Source organism: Triturus cristatus, chromosome 3_1 (assembly GCF_964204655.1).
Source record: "Triturus cristatus chromosome 3_1, aTriCri1.1, whole genome shotgun sequence".
NCBI lineage: Eukaryota > Metazoa > Chordata > Amphibia > Caudata > Salamandridae > Triturus > Triturus cristatus.
Genome location: NC_140583.1, coordinates 800,374,138 through 800,392,482, shown reverse-complemented (window position 1 = coordinate 800,392,482; position 18,345 = coordinate 800,374,138). Strand labels below are relative to the sequence as shown.

Sequence of the window (18,345 nt, the reverse complement as noted above, 5' to 3'; positions counted from 1 at the left end):
GGAACAAGAACTCGCAAAGTATCAAAAAGAAGTCGAGGAACTTGTCAAGAAATGAGCCATAGAGCGAGTCCCTCAAAGGGAGGCAGATGGTGGGGTCTATTCAGCGTACTGCCTAGTAATGCCTAGTACAAAAACAAGGCTTGACACTGAGACCGATTCTAGATCTCAGCTACTAAAACAAGTTCATTTGAACTCAACATTTCAAAATGACGCTACAAGAAGTAATCCCACTCCTAAGGAAGGGAGATTACATGGGAACCCTAAACCTCAAAGATGCCTACCTGCTCATACCAATAAACCAGAGTTCTTCAGATTCGTCCTGGACAAAGTACACTACCAGTTCGGAGTGCTACCCTTTGGCATAAAATCTGCACCAATGTTGTTTACAAAAGGCCTAGCAAAGGTGACAGCACACCTGAGAAGGCAAGGTATATACCTCTACCCATACCTGGACGATTGGCTGGTGAAGACAGACACAAAAGAAAAATGCCACAAGTACATGCAAAGAGTCATCACGCTTCACTGCCTCAGGTTCACCATAAACAATGAGGAATCCTCACTACTCCTGCAACCTGGACTCAAGAACAGCTCATGCAAGAGGGCGACCGCAATAGCAGAAAAAACTCTCCTCTACCAAAAGGGGCAGTCTCTGAGAGTGAGGACTGTCATGAAATTGATGGACATGATGGCATCATGCATTCCCCTCATACTGCATGCAAGACTGCATATACGACATATACAGGAATAGCTCTGCAACAGACGGTCACAATCTATGGGGAGATGGGAGAATGAAGTGATTGTCACAGCAATGGCTCAAAAGGAAATAGAATGCTGGGAGCAGACATGGACAATCTGAAGGTCATAGGACTTTGGAGTCCTATGGACGCCGTGAACCACATAAACTATCTGGAACTGAAGACTGTTGTCGTAGGGCTGAAAGCATTTCAGGCGCACATGAGGGGACAGACAGTGATTATCCAAACAGACAACACAATTACGATGTTCTGCCTCTACAAGCAGGGAGGAGCAGAAGTGTTTCTTGGCACAAATTGTTTCAGGCAAACCGGTTTCTCACGTGCAAAATTTATGTGACATTGCTTAAAGTGGAATTTCAAGTAATTATGGGAATTTTTGGATAATGAGAAATTCTAAAAGTATGTGAATTTTCCAGTCTAAAAAAAAAATGTCATCCCGGCGTACTCATGATCTGTTATTTGTCATAGATGTTTAAAGGATTGTCACTTTCAGTTGAGTCCTTCTGCAGCAGAGTTGGGTATTCTTCTGGGGAGGAACTCATTAACAAAATCACGTAGAGCACTCGATAGGGCACTGAGTATAAGAATCTCCAAGTACTTCAGAAAACGATGAACCCAGGAGCTGAACAGCTCATTGAGACTGCGCCATTGACTCTCAAACCCCACCTCTTTTAGACTAGTGAAGTCAGATGTGTCACCCTTTAGAGGGCAACACTGGGACCAATGCTCCCCCCTCACACACCCATTTGAAAAATTGGGCCCCACCAGTTGGAAAATGCTCTGCAGTTGATCCCAGGATGCATCTGATCAGGGACTGCCTAAGGCACTAGCTCTTCAGTGTAACTGCAAGGTGTACATAACACTTTACAAAGCACTATAAATAAATGAGACCTCCAGCTAACAGGCTTGGCGGAAGGCCCAGACTCCACCACTCTTCCTTGCACTGTCCTGCTCCTTCTCACCCATGCAATGCATGCTTCCCTCTCTTTTTGGTAGTTCCTAATTTCCTCTTAGGCAGTTCCAGCTCCCCGCTCTCCACAGCAGGTTATGATCCCCTCCTTGCCAGCAGTTTTTAACCAGTCTTTTCCCACCGGTTCTTCTCCAAGCATTTCCTTGCCTTTCCTGCCTCTCCCCAGGTTGACTGTCCTGCAGTGCGGACAGATTTATCCTTCCTGAACCCCCTATTGCTGCTGGCTCCCTTTCTACCCTGTTTCCTTGCTTGCTTGCTTGGTCTCTCGCTTTTCTCCTGCTTTTGAAGACTCATTTTAAACAGAGACAGCACACACACACACACACCCAACAGGCCACATTGGGAGAATACTGTACACACAACTGACACACATTCCTATTCAGCTGGATATCACTCTGCTCCAACCAGCACCCTCCACCAGAACACAAAATTATCTGTCGTACCACCGAACACAGCAAGAAACAGACCAACCAGCGCACATCCATGCAGTCTCAGTATGCCCATTTATTTACTCTTATGGCACCCGGTGGCATTCCCTGCACCCAGTTGTGTTACACATGCATGCTTGTGCCAGGTAATGGGTGTGTGTACCTTCCCCAAAGAAGTGTGTATTCGGTTTGGTACAATCCTCTGACCTCACCAGTCAAATACTTACCACATTATTCACCCACAGCTCATAGAAGCTGACATATTCAGCTTAGGAACATGCCCAGTTATACCACTGATAACGACCTCCACAAGCTGAATCAGGCTCCTGTCTGCGGTGGAAATCTCAGAGTCCTTTTGAATGTCACCCCGAGATTACCCGCAGCACTACAAAGCCACGCCAGTGGCAGCTTGATGCCTTCACAATAGCCAAAAACATAACACAGCCCACGGCTTGGGCCTGGTCGGTGTGTTTATTGTCTGCTGTGTTAGCAAGCATCCTTTCAATTTCTGGCTTGCTTCCCTCCTCCCGCTTTCCGCTCGTCTTCTCTCGCCCCTCATTTTAGAACATTAAATCTAAGGAGAGGGCCTAAAGCTGCCACACCAAGAACCCACAAATGTGCGCTGTTCATTGAACTGCCATGACAACTTTAGAGTCCCAGCCATGCTGTTTCCCTCCACACTTGAGCAATCAGGACGCCCAGCCAAGCCATAAAAACCCAAACTAATAGCATGAATATTCAGTGACCTAGAATACTAATTATCGTCATGAATATTAATGTGATTGGACTTGTGCCCCCTTGCCCCTCCTATCACGCACACACTTACACTATGACTTTGTGCGCTGCCGGTCTAAGGACGGGCCGTAATTAGAGCATTTTACAGGGCGCCCGCTCTCCGAGGAGACAGGAACGGAGGTAATAAGGGGCGCTTGATTAACATGGAGCGTGTTTTTGGGGAGGGGGGGGGGGGGAGTAGTCCAGGAGGGGGCATTGTCGTGCATCCTATCTGTAGGGTGGGGTGAACGGGGTAGGCCCCAGCGGCGATGTCTCTGCTCCCTCAGATTAATGAGGGACTGGGACTGCATTAGGAGCGGTGGCGCAGACTTGATCTAATGGGCTCCGTCATTTTTCCTTTGAGTGACAGACGCACACAAAAGTAATTGGCTGTGTAGAATAGGAGCTCATTGGCAGTACTTAAGGATACATTATCCCCGTAGTGAGGCCCACCGAGGCTGTTTATCAAAACCGCACGCGCCGCAGACAGCCCGTCACCGAACCGCCCTCACACGGGTAATAGCAGTGGAGTGATAAAAAATAAACCCCTCGAACATCAAAACACATTCATTCCTCAGTCCTTGCAGAAACCGAGTTCATTCTGTGGGAGATTGTGGGGCCTATCGGAATATTGTGGGGGCACAACAAAGGTTCTGGGTGCAGGCCGAGGCAGGGCTTTAAGTGGGATTAAAAAAGTGGGGGGAAGGGGTCTCTAAAAGGGGTGTGGTTAATGTAATGATGGGCGTGGCTTAACAACGAACTACATTTCTGTGATTTCCATAGTATGCACCCAACCGATATTTTGGTTCCTTTCTGAGCTTTGTTATGCATCCCGAAATATAACGCAGCACCCGACACATACCCATAACCAACCAGGTCTGTTGGCTTTGCAGTGGTTGTTAGCTGTTTAAGATAAGTGAGTAACAGCAACGGTTTTGTTGTAAATAATTAATATTGAAAATGTTTCATTTCTGAAATTGTGGGGCTGTGAATTAATCATTACTTCGGCCTGTGTAAGGGGGGTAGTGGTATTCAGAGGGCCAGATTCACAAGGATAAACTTGCACTTTTGTGTAAGTTTCCTCTTTTCCGCTATCCACAAACAAATGACTTAGTAGTACGTTTTCGGATTGGTAGTTCGGCACTCGGTGGAGAACTCTGCACATAAAAAGGTAGCCGTCCTGTCCTTTTATGTGCGGAGTTCTCCACCGTGAGTGCAGAGCCGTTGCAGTTGTAAGCTTATTATTAAATTGTTTGTGAATAACAAAAAAGAGTAAACATGCATAAAAGTGCAAGTTTACCTTTATGAATGGGCCCAGAGTGCCTCAATCACTATATGTCTGCCCTTTTCCTCTCCACATCTCCTCCATCTGCGTATCTTACACCTCTTCTCTTTCATCTTCAGCATCCTCTTTGCATTCTCTCCTGAATACACTTCATTGCATCTTCTTCACCTCACCACCCCCAAACACACAGCACAGCCACTCATCTAAACATACTGCGTTTCCTTTTACTTCCTCCTCGTCAACATTTTATCAACTGTGTACCTCCATCACACACCTTTGTACATAATCACAATTGGAATATGTGACCATCGTTCTGTACACTCTGTAAAGAGGCCAAGGATTGGATGACCAGGTATACTGACCACCTTTTTGATCATCTGACAGGCACTGTGAGGAATTCAGCCTTCAGCCTCAAATCCAGAGCATTTTGTCGGGGCCCTCTATAAATACATGGAGTTTTTTCAGGTCAAAGGATGCCCTATGTAAGAGTAATACGATACACGAAAATACAATTTAAAAAACGCAACATTGTGAAAATAGCTTGCACTCTTGGGAATGAAGATTAAGTACAACACGTGAAATATAAGCCGGAACTAAATCAGTGACCTGGGTTTCCTTGACGTTTTTTTCCATTCATGGTTCATAAATCAGTTTTCTGCTAGCAAAGTTATGGGCATAAATACAGGGCCCGTTTCAATGTCCGTGTTATAATTGCTGCTGGGTCTGAGACCTTGAGGGACCCTGCCCACTTGAATCCCTGGGCCTAAGTGGCAATTGTGACACTCGGTTCAAGTGATAAAGTACCAGTGCCACTAGCAGAGCGAGGCGCATCACCCCCAAGCCATAGGCAGCTTCAGTGTACACATGATGATGCATCCAAAAGACTGACCTGCATTTGTGTACAGCCACTTAGGGTTAGTGTAATGGCTCCCTATCATTTTAGCACCAATTTGGGATAGTTGCTATAATGTTAAAGACATTTCTTTCACTGCTATCACCACATTAGGAATCCATCAATTAGATTTAAAGTTTAGAGCACCTCAAAAACTGACTAGGTTACTATCTTTCACCTTTCCCTTTATGATTATCACATTTGCTTCTATTTCTGCACTTTTGCATGATCCTCTTGCGCTCAAAACAGGCCTTAAAGGGGGAAAGTAGGTGCACACTAGATCGCCGAGAATATACCGGTTTAATTTGGTCAGCAGTCATAGCTTGGGTTTTGGCAGAGCCAAGTCTTGCCTTACTTGAATGAGTTGGTTTTTGTGCCTAAGGAGTTTTCAAAGCGTCAGTGCTAAGCTTTCTAAAAATATATTTTTAATTTTGGTTCCTGAATCAGCCCTTGGTATGTCAATCCTATGCTTGGTGTTCCTACTGAATTGTGCGAGTTCTTATAGCTCCTCTTTGTTCAGCGTCCTTGCTTCAGGCGCATGGTTGCACCAGTGTGGGACTTGCAAGCCACATGCTGTGGGCTAGTGCTGCTGGGCCGCGTCTGCGGATCCCAGCTCCCCTCCGCCTTCTCTCCATCACAGAGGTTTCCATTCGAGTGCCATTTAAAGGGTCCCATTTAATCTTTGACCAAAGTCTTGCATTAAGTGTCTCTTTTCTCCCTAAACAATCCTGCCCCTTTTCGGTGCAGCTAATTATATGGTGGTGGGTGGGCGGTGTGCGGCTGCTGATCTTAATAGCCATTTCTTCTGCAGTAGCAGAAAGGGCTGGCGCGCTGAATGTTCCTTTTAGCACTATACATAGCAAGAAATGGGAGCTTGACCTTTCCTCTCCGTCTGGCTCTTTATACACTTGCTCTTGGAGGAGCAGCGTGTATCTTCTTTTCTAGTTCTTTGACACAAAGGCTGGGACATGTGTCTGCTCAATCAGGCCAGGGGCGAATGCACACTAAAAAGGACGCATTGGTAGGCCTAAGCATCAGTGAGCCCAGCATAGGTGCTTTTTGAGACCCAGTCGGGAAAATTGCTTGAAGAGTGCGTGGGGCCTCAGCTCAGCCTCCCCTTCTGGTGCATCTCACACAGATCAGGGGGCTCTATCGCTGAAAAGACACAGATTAACAGGGCAATTTAACTGCCCCCCTGCTAGTAAATTTGAGCAACCAGTTGATGCTGCCCTTATAGATCTCAGGGAGGGAGTCCTCCTGTAGTCATAGAGACATCATCCTATGATAATTAGGATTCCCCCTTGACCTTCAGTCTTGGCTCCTTAGCTCCTACTCGAAAACAGATTTTTAAGTTTTTGTGGCAGATTGGCCTGAGGCGCCACAGCTGGGAAGCACTTCAGGGACTTTCTCATTGCTCAATACGTTTAGTGTCCATTTCTCTTGATACTGATATGGAATAGGGGTATACATAGAGATGCAAAGAATATACTTAAGTTACAAAAACTGCGAGGGGGGGCCTGGGAGTCCCAAATTATGAATAGTATTAGATGGCAGCACAGCTTCAGTTGGCAGTGAAGTGACTAGCGGGCATAACATTCTGTGGGAACAGGATGGGCATGGATTCAGATTGGGGAACGCGGGATCCTGAATCTCTTGTTCTTCCCTAATAGGTGTGGGTATTGTAACCTCCTCACGCTTTTATTAGCTTCACTTCAAAACGGGGGACGCCTATGTGCAATTACCCTATGTGTGATTCCCCCAGTATATCGCCCGGAGCTTTAATGGGTGAGGTGGGAAACCTACTGTTCAGATGGGAGCAAAATGACCTGATCACAGTGGAAGACCTGTACGAAATGGAGAAACTGAAAACATTTTCAGACATGGTGGAAATACAATATTTGACAGCAGGTTTATTCCTAGTATTCGGCAGCTTTGTTGGTGAAACGCATAAACAATATGGCCCATCTGTAGTGGCGAATTCGGAGAACTACACAGTACACACCATACTGGCTTACAATTAACGGATGGATGGCAGTCACGCAAATATATAGGGAACTGCATAGCAACTTGAAAGGAAATCTTGCAATTTAAGAGACAAATGTTCATGATCCTTGGGTTGAGTATTCACCCATATTAACTGGGAAGACTGCCTTGGGGCTCCCGGCCCAAATTTCCAGAAATGTTGAATTTAAATTGCACCATTTTCAGTTCAAGCACAAGGCATATGTAACCCCTTTGAGATTTGGACTGATCTTTCGGACCTCTATACTCAGTGCCTCAGATGTGTTGGCAAGATGCTGAATTTTATCCTTTGACATGATCCTTTCCTGCGAACTGTTATCACAAGAGTTGAGCAGTTGGGTAGATCGGGCGTCCTGAACCCACATAGTTGCCTTTTAGGGCTGTTAACTCGTCCAAGTAAGTCTGGAATAAATTCCAGGACCTGACCCTAGTGCTAGCCAAAAGAGGCATAGCTACAGCCCGGAAGTCCCCCAGGGGTCCAAGTGTAGGGACATTGTGACGTTAGTAACATACTGGGCCGATATGAGTAATAGCCCCAAATCATTCTTTCGTTTCCTGAGTCGCATGAAGATCTATAGCTACATTCAGGCAACACCAGGCAATTGATTAAGAGAACCACAAACATGGGGAAGCCAGATTGCCCCCAAAAAGCATCAAATATAGGGCCCAGGCAACAGCAAAACATTTCTTTGATTATGGTCCCAAAATATCCTTGCACTGGCCTGTGCCTGGACAGGCAAAGGTGGAGTTTGCGAACAGAAAACCTAGATTTTAGAAGTTAGCAAAACAGAGCTATAGATAGCCAAAGGTGTGAAAGTGGGACATAAAATATTGGATTTTACTTCCCGGTCGACTTCTTCATTTTTGGGTTTGCTCATCTTACTCTGCCCATGTGGTGGGTGTTTCTTGATTGGTGGGTTCATACCTTTTACCCTGTGCCTCCATAGTTCCTGCCCAAATTGTTCTCTTTTTTTAGATTCACCTTGTGTTAATTCGTGATGCTGATATTGTTTCTCGGTGCTCTGCCTATGGGAGGGTGCACCTACCTACCTCCAAAAGGATGTTCTTGTCTTTGAGATTTGCAGAGGAACTAACCAGGAACCAGCATTTGGAACTATCTGCAGAAGTTGTTGGGGCATTTTGTTGGGTTCACAGAATGTTGGAAACCACCCCCGCAGTTAATGTACTCATGCTTAAAAAACCTGTTCTCTTGGCTTGGAGTAAAGTTAGTCTACTGGAGATTAGAGACAGATTCCACTGAATTCAGAGATAGAATGAAGTCATGGGTGATCCTTGTGCTGTTGCTTTTGAGTCGTAGATAATTTTGATGAAAAAGAAATATGTTACTCATGTCTTTTGAGGTAGACGGTCTCGGGACCTTTAGGTACACTTTGCAGGGACTCTAAAGAAGTGACTAGGTCACACCTTATGGTATGTGTACTTATAATTCAGAACTCAAGATTTGGGAGCAAAATATAAACGGCACTTTGAATGTCCTCAAATGCCTATTGTTCAGAGAAGAAATCACACAGGAACCTATTACTCAGAAGACATTTCACTCCAATAGCAAACACTCCCCAACCAATGAAAAAGTATATAAGCTCTGGACTGTTTGGTGTGAGAGAGATAAGCAACCCTCCCAGGTTACATTGAATCAGAGCAGCATGAATCTAAGCAGACCAGACCTTTATTTGTTGTCCCCAGAGTCGTCGCCTGACAAATGTCACAGAAAAATTGTGCTTTCTCCTGTTGCCCATATTACCTTTAGCCTGAACTGGAGCTAGGTGATTGCTTTCAGTCTCTTAACTTAACGTAGCCTTGCTATGGCTTCAGTGTCTTGGAAGCCCTGGTTAGTGTTTCTGACATACTTTAATCCAGCATTTCAGAGTATAGTTGAGGAAACGCTGTTGTGTGTAAGCTACATTGGAACTTCAGTATTTTTTTAATTTTCCATTACAGTTTTACTGAACACACATCTATTATAGTTTAGAGAAGCCCAGGTTATGTTTTCACAGCTTTTAGATTTATCAAAAATTAAATTTACTTTAAAATTTTAACTGGACATGTTTTTTTTCTTAACTGTCTTGAACGTTATGCTTTCCTTAACTGTGCCACCCGCAAACTTTCCAGAAGAGGTAGCTCGCTACTTTGATAAAAGTAAGGGTTCTTCATGCAGCATTCCTTTGCATGGAAACGCCAGAGCAGGATTTGGTATCCTGGCGTGGAACTTGATGACGAAAAGAGGATGTGCAGTTCCTGACAGAGGAGGGAAGGGAAGGGGGAAAATGAGTATACAGGTCCTTAGCGTGGGGAGCATAGTTAGTAGTTGTATTTTTAGGTCCTGAGAAATTCCATGATCCTAGAGACACTAGAGGGCATGAAACATGTTGACCGACATCCTTACTTGAAAGCTTTGTGAGATTAATAGACTCTCCTCTTGCAAGTATTGCACATTTTTAACCATTACATGGAACCCACTTTTTAAAGTTGGTTCAGCCGGTTCCCTTAGTCATTTTTAATTCATAGCATTCACACACACACTACTCACCTTTGTATATACATCCCACACCACACACCCTCTTCATCTTCTGCAAGACCACAGGTAAAAAGAACTCCGGTAAAGAGCCCCCCCTGCGGGGCCCGTTGGTCATTGCAGCACCGGCCCAATGAGGAGCTGCTCTGATGAAGCATGACATCCCTCAGGGTGTGAGGGCCCTTGCTCCTTATAGGAACACTCCCGACAAGGACCTGTGTACTATTTTTTCTTTTCCCTTCCCTCCTCTGTCAGGAACAGCACATCCTCTTTTTGTGTTCACAGTATAATCATTGGGGCCCATGTGCTGGATCTTTTTCTTTGCCCCCAGTCCCTCATTGTTGATTTGGAACTTGATAACCCACATCTATCCAACCAAAGATTGGAGGCCGAGTTAAAAAAAAAAAAGCCTCACAAACCTTATGATGCTGCCTGAAAACTGACCTACTTGTTCCTCTTCCCATTCATTCGTGCCACTGAACGTTTCAATATTTTCTGTCTCCCTCTTCTAGGGAATGTCAGCACAAGTGCGTCTGCTATGCAGATGGCTAGTGGAATCAGTTTGGTGTCCTTCAACAGCCGGCCAGACGGTATGCATCAGCGATCTTATTCCGTGTCCAGTGCAGACCAATGGAGTGAAGCAACAGTCATTGCCAACTCAGGCATCAGCAGTGGTAAGATGTTTGGATGAATGAGGGGTTTCTGACTCTACCGTAGGAAGACATGATGCTACAGCTTAAATTTACCACATGTCAAAGCAGCAAGTTAGCTAAGAAAATGTTTTAATGTAATGCCTGAAAAGCACAGCTTAGCTCTTCTATACAAGAATAAGCTCAAGAGTTACCTTGCCTGTTACTTGATTTTTGTAGTTCTTTAACTGCTGGGTGGTATGAGTTTCTTTTTCTGTGGTAAATATTGGTCATTGACCACCTCAGATGACTCTCTACAGGCGCTTTGTTTAATATTATACCAGTTCTTTTCATAGCAAGAACTACAGCCACTTCTCCAGACTTGACTATATGTTCGTGGATAAAGCGTTAGCCGGGAAAATAAAAGAAGTCAACCTGTTGCCTGGGCATATCCCAGAAAATGCGCCAGTCAGCATGACGCTTACGTGTTTAAAAAGGGCGATCCTCCTGGATCCAGAGGTAGTCGCAACTTTGAAAGAAGCGAGTACAGATTTCTTTTTAGACAAAGATGGATCGGCCCCATTGGATATAATCTGGGATACTTTTAAAGCTTACATTAGAGGGGTGTTGAAAAGTCTTGCATATGGTAACAATAGGGCTGAAAGAGTTAAACTCAGTAGATTGGAGGAAAGAGTGGCGGCACTGGAAGCTGAGATACTGCAGCAAAATGCAAGCTTCAATAGACATGGAGAGTCTATAAAGCCAGCTGGAGGAGGCTTGGTTAAATTATAAGATCAAATTGGAAGCAAAGTGCAGAGAGCGTTGGCAAACCGGGTATATGAAACAATTTGAATACGGGAAGAAAGCAGGGGCGCTGCTAGCATGGAAGGCTGGGGTTCAGTTCTAGGAATTTCATTAGGGAATTGGTTTTTAATTTGCAGGGAGATGTTATGAACAATGTTGAGGAAATGTAGGGCCTCTCTGTTTCCCTGTTTGCTGAGCTGTACACAGAAGAGGTCCAGCCTGACCCGAAGAGGCTTAGAGCTTGGCTGGAAAGTGGGGGGTTTCAGGGGCTCAGAAGGGAAGGTAGAGAATGCTTAGATGCCCCAATTACCAAGGGGGAAATTAGGCGGAACTCCTACGAACAAAAAAGGGGAAGGCCATCGGTCTCGATGCAATACATTCCGAGCTCCATTAGATCCTAATGGAAGAAATAATTTCGGAATCGGAACTATTATTTAATTAAATTTACTTGTGGGGTAACCAATCGCAAATTCACGAAAAGAGGCCACAATTCTTTTGGTTTTAATACCAGCCAAGGACCCTCGGAACGCAGATTACCTTCGTCCAATCTCCCTGTTAAACGCAGAATATAAAATCTTTATGAGCATTTTGGCAGGAAGATTGCCCAAGCTAGCCCCCCAGATGTTGCATCCGAATCAGAAAGGATTTGTGCCAAAGAGGCAATTTCAAGAATTTACGCAACAACTAATAGTAACTAATGATCTCGCCACCAATCGTTCGATTCCCCTGGTCGTGTTCGCAAATCATGCGGCTAAGGCATTTGATAGGGTATGTTGGGCTTACCTATGGATGGTCCTGGATGTAATGGGATTCAGTCCAGGTTTTATCGCCACACTTCCAACACTGTATGAAAACTCGTCAGCTAGAATTCTCCTCAACTGCTCTTTGACCAGGAGTTTCAACATTCAAAGGGGTTCTAGGCAGGGGTGCCCTCTGTCACCTCTTTTGTTTGCCATGTATATTGAACCATTGGCACAACTGGGGAAAGACCATGCCCTTTAAACTCAAACCCCCTTTCAGTAGTAAGATTATGCTGTATGCAGATGACTTGATAATCTATATGTCAGATTCTGCCCAAACCCTACCTAGGGTGATGGGGTTGGTGGGATAGTTTAGTGCTTTTTCTGGGTATTTGGCGAACAAATCTGAGACGGGGGTAATATGCTGGAACCTAGATGGTTGGAGGGGGGGTGGGGAGGTGGGCAGAGTTAAAATATCTTGTGATTATTATTGTTAATCCAGTGGAGGAAATACCAGTTTATAATTTGAAAAAGGTGGCTAAGGAGGTAGATACCATATTGATTAAAAGATGGAAGAACCTGCCACTGACACTCTGTGGGCGCGTGAATCTCATTAAGATGTTGATCCTCCCCAAATTTACGTGTCTATTTAACTGCATCCCCCTCACCTTTCCAAGATCAATTATTGACAAGATTCAGAAGAAAATAAGCCGTTTTATATGGGCTTCCCGTAGGGCAAGATTGGCATGGAAGAAGTTGAGGCATAGGCTCGAGAAAAGAGGATTAGCCCTACCAAATTTAAACTTCTACTGTATAGCATTTCAGTTTAAAAACCTTTGGATGCTCCTGGGAAAACCAGACAGTACAACATGGGGAAAGCTCTTAGGCGAAATGATGAGGAAGTTTGGAGAACTTGTGTTTTTTGTATAATTTTGGGGCCCCAACATTTTTTAAGAAGCTCCAACTAAAGGTTCTAAAGATGGCACTAAACCTTTGGTGGAGCGTGAGAAAGACATTCAAAATAGAATACTATTCTGATTTTGCTCCCATATAGGACTCTTCTGGCACCCCAGAATTCATGAAGGATGGGCTGTGTTTCCCATTAAGGTGGGCAGAGATGGTAACTTTATGACAGTGCAGGGAATTGTACCATGGGAAGTCCTGAAAGCTAAAACTGGGGATAGCTTTCTAGGTTCAGATATGTGCAGTTGTCATCATGACTTGCGACCTCGACCTCAGAGATGGGGAGACTGGGAATTTGAGTCCTCTTTCCAGGATGTGAGACCTAAAAGGAAGGAAGTAGCCACCTGGTACTGGAAGTTCCTGGAAGCTGAAGATAAGAACATGATAGCACCATATGAGACGTGGGAAGATACTTTCCAGGGGGTGGACCTACAATCATTATGGCATAACTCCTTGAAATTGTTATATTCGATCGTCAAGTCCACCAATCTAAAGCAAAATAATTTTTCACTATCAATAGACTATACTGGACACCCCAGAAAATTACAGCTTATTCCCAGGTGCAGAAGATGTGGCTTTTTGAAAGCTGACGAAGAACATGTTTTCTTTATTTGTTCCGGGATTAAGGCATTCTGGGCAAATATTGAGTCCATCTTAAAAGACATTCTGGTAGTCACCATAGCATTAAATTCCATATTAGTTTTATTGGCAGTTGACAATACTACACATAGTACACTGAGAAATAACAAAGAGGCCCAATTTTTTATCTGATACTGCTAGCCAGGAGGGAGAGTTGTAAACATTGGATTGATCCATTACCTCTGAGTGTAATAAACTGGATTAATACGGCAAAATGGACTTGTCACCTACACATGGAAGGCACCCCAGGAGGGACACCTGAGGGCTGAGTTTATCAGGTGGGGTGGTCTTTGAGGGAAGTACCGCAGATAGAACATGAGGTTCAATGATTACACCAAGTCACCGCTCAAGGTGATGGCATGGTAGGCTGGATCAGTGCGGTGGTAACAAACATGAATACAATAGAACGAGTGGTGGTTCGACATGGTCAAACGGCCTGAGAATTGCAGACACTGTGGTGATATGAGGACAAAAGAACCTTGTTTTTAAAAGAAACAACAGTTCTTCCTCTTTCTATGTTGTTAGTGCATTTCTTTTTACGGTGTCTGCTTCAGATGATACCATCTTAGTTTTCTTGTATAAATGCATTGTTGATTAAAAAAATGCACCATCAAGAGCACTATACATGGTGTCCTCCAGAGCATTTTCTCTGTTTTGTGTTTGAAGGAGGTAATTAGGCCCTATAATTAATCAAATTGTGTCCTCTGTGTGTAGATGCCCACTTGGCTGCAATTGTGAATGTGAGCAGAAATATTCTAGAGTCTTGTGTTGTGTGGATCACCTACACAAAGATGATCTGACCTCCCCTATGAGCCCGAGCATAAGCAGGCAATACCTTTTAAACTGTCTTCCGCATGTCTCATCATATAGCCACCTTTGTAGAAGAGAATAAATCCTAATGGCAAATTGGTCGTATACATTATGGACTGTTGAGTTAATAAGGACAGCCCACTTATGTCAAACTCAATTGCTGACGTCCAGCAGATCTTGTTGTTGAGCTTCTTACGGTCTGAGGAGACCTAAAGTGGTGCTGTTTAGAAGTAGAAATGAAAGGCTTTGTAATTGGTTATTTTAGAGGAAAACCACAATTTCCTCACTGAATTTAGACAAGTAGTAATTTAAAAATATACAGACTTCTTCTTTGGCATCTGGAAAGGGAGAAAGCTTGCTTACACAAGATGTATGATCCTGAAGCCAAACTGGTCTTCCTAAGACTAAGACATTTGGCTAGTAGCAGAGTGAAGTTCCCACACAGCTCACTCCTGCAAGAAGGCTTATTTCTCGAATAGCAGGAACACAAACCAACTGATGCCTTCTTCCAGCAACGCTACTCCAGCTCTAGCCTCTTGCACACCGCTCATATGATCCTTTGCTCTATGCAACACCCATCCAGGGCTATAGCTGCAACCTGAACGATGCAGTGATCCAGTGCGTTTGCAAGAGCCAAGCATTTTGTCTCGGGATTACGTATCCCCACATCTACAGGTGAGTTGAATTTGAGTGAGGGGTATGTTCAGTGGTGGCTGGTGTTAAGGGGCGTAGGGGGCGTTGCCTCACCTACCAGCATCGTAGAAAACTAATGGGAGAGAATGAACACCAGTGGAGCAGTTTAAAGAAGTGCTCACTGCTTGGTGCTCCCCCGTGAAACTTGAAAGTTAAGCTATGTAAAACAAATATATATATATTTCTACTTACTTATACTTTGTCCCTGAGTCTTCCTGCGCAATGTGCGCATGTGCAAAAGCTGGGCGAGAACTATTCCTCGCCCTCGAGGCACAAGCGAGGAGCGAGGAGGCGGGTGACATCAGTCTTGTGGGAGTGGCTGAAAAAAGCGGCAGTAAATGGGTTTCAAATGGGGCGATAATGAATTGGCCCAGGGCGCGGTCAGTGGAGCGCCATTCAGAGTAATGGGAAGGGGCAGGGCTAGCTCACAGTGCACTGAGTGCAGGGGGTGGTAACAATTACAGCACTCCTTTCGCCTCCATAAATGAGGCTTTCTCATTGGGTAAGGCTGAGGCGACCGGGAGTGGCTATCCATTTAGTTTCAGTTGGGCAGGCAGCTCCTAATTCCGTGAGGGGTGTGTTTGTTGCTGGAAAAAGGCGCCTGCAGCTGTGGTTTCAAACGACACGACACGTGCAGGTAAGCCTTTTCCCTTTTTTTGAATCCCAGGACTCGGCAGACCTGCTGTTAAATGTCAGATCCTGAGCCCTCTGCTTGATGCGTACCCAAGCACACACTCGACATTGTAGGGTACTTAAACTTTCCAGCGCATGGTTTGGCTTCCTTTCGTTCCCCCCTGCCGACAAGACAGAATAGTTTTCCCACCCACTCATATCTGTGTGATATAACTAGGGAACAGGTTAATTTCTAAAGATGTATTTCATTAGCCAACGATTTAATTAGAGGATTAACAACCACTGCAAAGGGCTATATCTGTTGTTAACGGCCCTCTCCAGTTGTAGGCCTGAGCGGCAGCCAGGGCCTATAATGAGGAAGATAACCTTTAGCTACCAGTCTAGCGTGAGACATAAGGGCTGTAATGCTATTACAAGATTATGAACTGTGCGCCCTTTCCTTACATTATCGGGATTGTAATGTGGGGGTTGAGGCGCGGGCGGGGTCGCCTCTAAGCTCGTCCACAAGTTTGCTGACTGGCCAGTGAGTCCGGAGCCCCTCACTGCACACGGTCTATTCAGGAGCCCATCACTGCACACATGATCTGCTCCAGAATTGGAGCCCTTCCCTGTGCTATAATGCACTCTCTCACTGCACGGAGTGCACGCACTGGCTACTCCTCAACTTCTACCAACGCACTGCCTACTTCTAAGCCGCACACTGTTTACTCCTGCCGCTCTCACTGCATATATTGTCATCGTTTAATCCCGAGAACCTCACTGCACACACAGTCTACAGCGGATCCTCTCACTGGACACATAATCCGGAGCCTCTCGCAGAACACGTCTTCTAGACTTCTACCCCAGCGCACTGGCTGACCTGAAGCCTTTCATTTCACACACGGTCGACCGTCTACTGAGTCCCGAGCCACCCACTGTATTTACCTGCTACTACTCCTTCCTCCAGGTCTCACTGCATAAATGTTTTACTCCCCAAGTCCCTCACTGCACACAGCGTCTACTCCCGGTCCGCTCACTGCACATACCTACCATCTGGACTTCTACCTGCACAGCTAACTGCCAGAGTGCACCTCTGCCCCTCTCCTTGCCCATACAAACTGTGGCACCACCCTGTCAGTGCCACAGCCACCTCAGCATTACCTGGCATCCCTCCCTGCAGACCCCGTCATAACTCCCTGCGCATGCGGTGCCTCTCCCTTCCTTTACACGCCAGCATCAGTGGGCTGATGCTGGCGTGTAAAGGAAGGGAGAGGCACTGATCTGTACGGAGGGGTCAGCCCCACAGGGCCCGCGCTGGTGATGGGGTCACTGGGGGTGCCCCTGTTGGCAAAGCTCCGGGACCGTTTCTGCAGCTCCTTAGACTGGTTGGGTCGTGCACTTCCTGCAGCTCGAACTGCAGCCCCTGGTGTCTCAGCAGGCCCTGCTGGGAAGGCTCACTACCTCTAATTAATACGTTTTTGGCCGTTGGCAGCTTTCGGCGAGAGCAGTCTTTGTAATTAAATAATCTCTCTCAGCAAATACAGCCAATTCTCTTCTGTTTGCTGCTTATTAATAACCGTGAGGCGTGAGTAGAAACTAACTTTCCTTGGACTCGGAATGATTTCTTCAAGGCGCCAAGCCTACCCATGACGTCAGTCACATCTTGTTAGCCTCGCCGCCTGTCCGCCTGACCTGCATGGCTTCATCCTGCATGTTCCCCTGCCTGCTCTCCTCATTCACCGTTATGTAACTTACCAGCAATTTGTTCACATTTTAGGTTTCTGAAAAATCGTCTATTTTCATTTTTACCATTGCCTTCCTATCTGTATCTGCTTTAATTATCAGTCCTTGGTCATTAAGACTGCTTCAGAACACATTTAAAGGGCTTTCCTCAAATAATTACTGTAATTTTTGATTGCCATTTAACCTTTCTGACTCCATTCCTTAGCTCATGCAGTTGAATTTAGATGGCATTACTTAAAATCCTGTACTACTAATTTGTTGTATTGCTATCTGCAAAGCTATCGATGTATAGAGGCATGCGGTCATCTCTTTAGTAATTTTTTTTTTTTTTTACAGAGTTTTATAAAGCGCAAACTTGACCCGAATCAGGTATCGGAGCGCTTTACATAGCACCAGTTGCATTACATGAGGACACATTCATTTGTGTTAGGCACAGGGAGATTAAGTAATTTGCCCAGAGTCGCAGGGTCATTGCCGAGACTCCAACCCAGTTCCCCAGATTCGAGGTCGACCGCCGTAGGAGTTAGGCAAACTCCTCTCCCCAATACATTGTTTTGACCAGAAACTGACATGTAGAATTGCAGTAAAGACACTTTGTCTCTTTAGCGCCTCACCTCTTTTTTATCCTCTTTAATTTCCCCTCTAATAAATAGAAGTTTCGCCTAAGTAGTGTAATCCCCAAATTGGGAGTGAACCTGCCATTATTGATGAGCTGAAACCAGCCCTGCAGAACACAAGGCTTATGCTTGTCATCCGTAAGGGTGTAGTATGTTATTGGTGGTCGTGCGGTTTGGAGCACACTGTCGCAAATATATTACTAGAGGATAGTGCAGTAGCGCACTGTCATTCATAAATAGCACATTTCCAATGATATAGGCATTACATTTTCTCAATCATGCAATTCTATGGATGAATATTATAAACCAATAATTTCTCCACTCTTTGTTAAAATTTATATTATAAAGAACTCTCCCGTATGATAGTCGGGCTCACTCACTTCATGACGTAACACTCATCCCTGACTTTTACGCCCTACCACTTTTAAATGTCACC

General features: G+C 45.1%; 1 protein-coding gene across 5 annotated transcripts in view; it reads left to right on the top strand.

Annotated features, from left to right (window-relative positions):
- The window catches only part of AGAP1 (ArfGAP with GTPase domain, ankyrin repeat and PH domain 1), a 1,249,585-nt gene that overhangs the window by 887,324 nt on the left and 343,916 nt on the right, over positions 1–18,345 (top strand). For all 5 annotated transcript variants that reach the window (XM_085645106.1, XM_085645103.1, XM_085645105.1 and 2 more), the window contains one exon: positions 10,172–10,333. In XM_085645106.1, the coding sequence (XP_085501232.1) occupies positions 10,172–10,333 (162 nt within the window). The remainder of the gene's footprint in view (positions 1–10,171; positions 10,334–18,345) is intronic.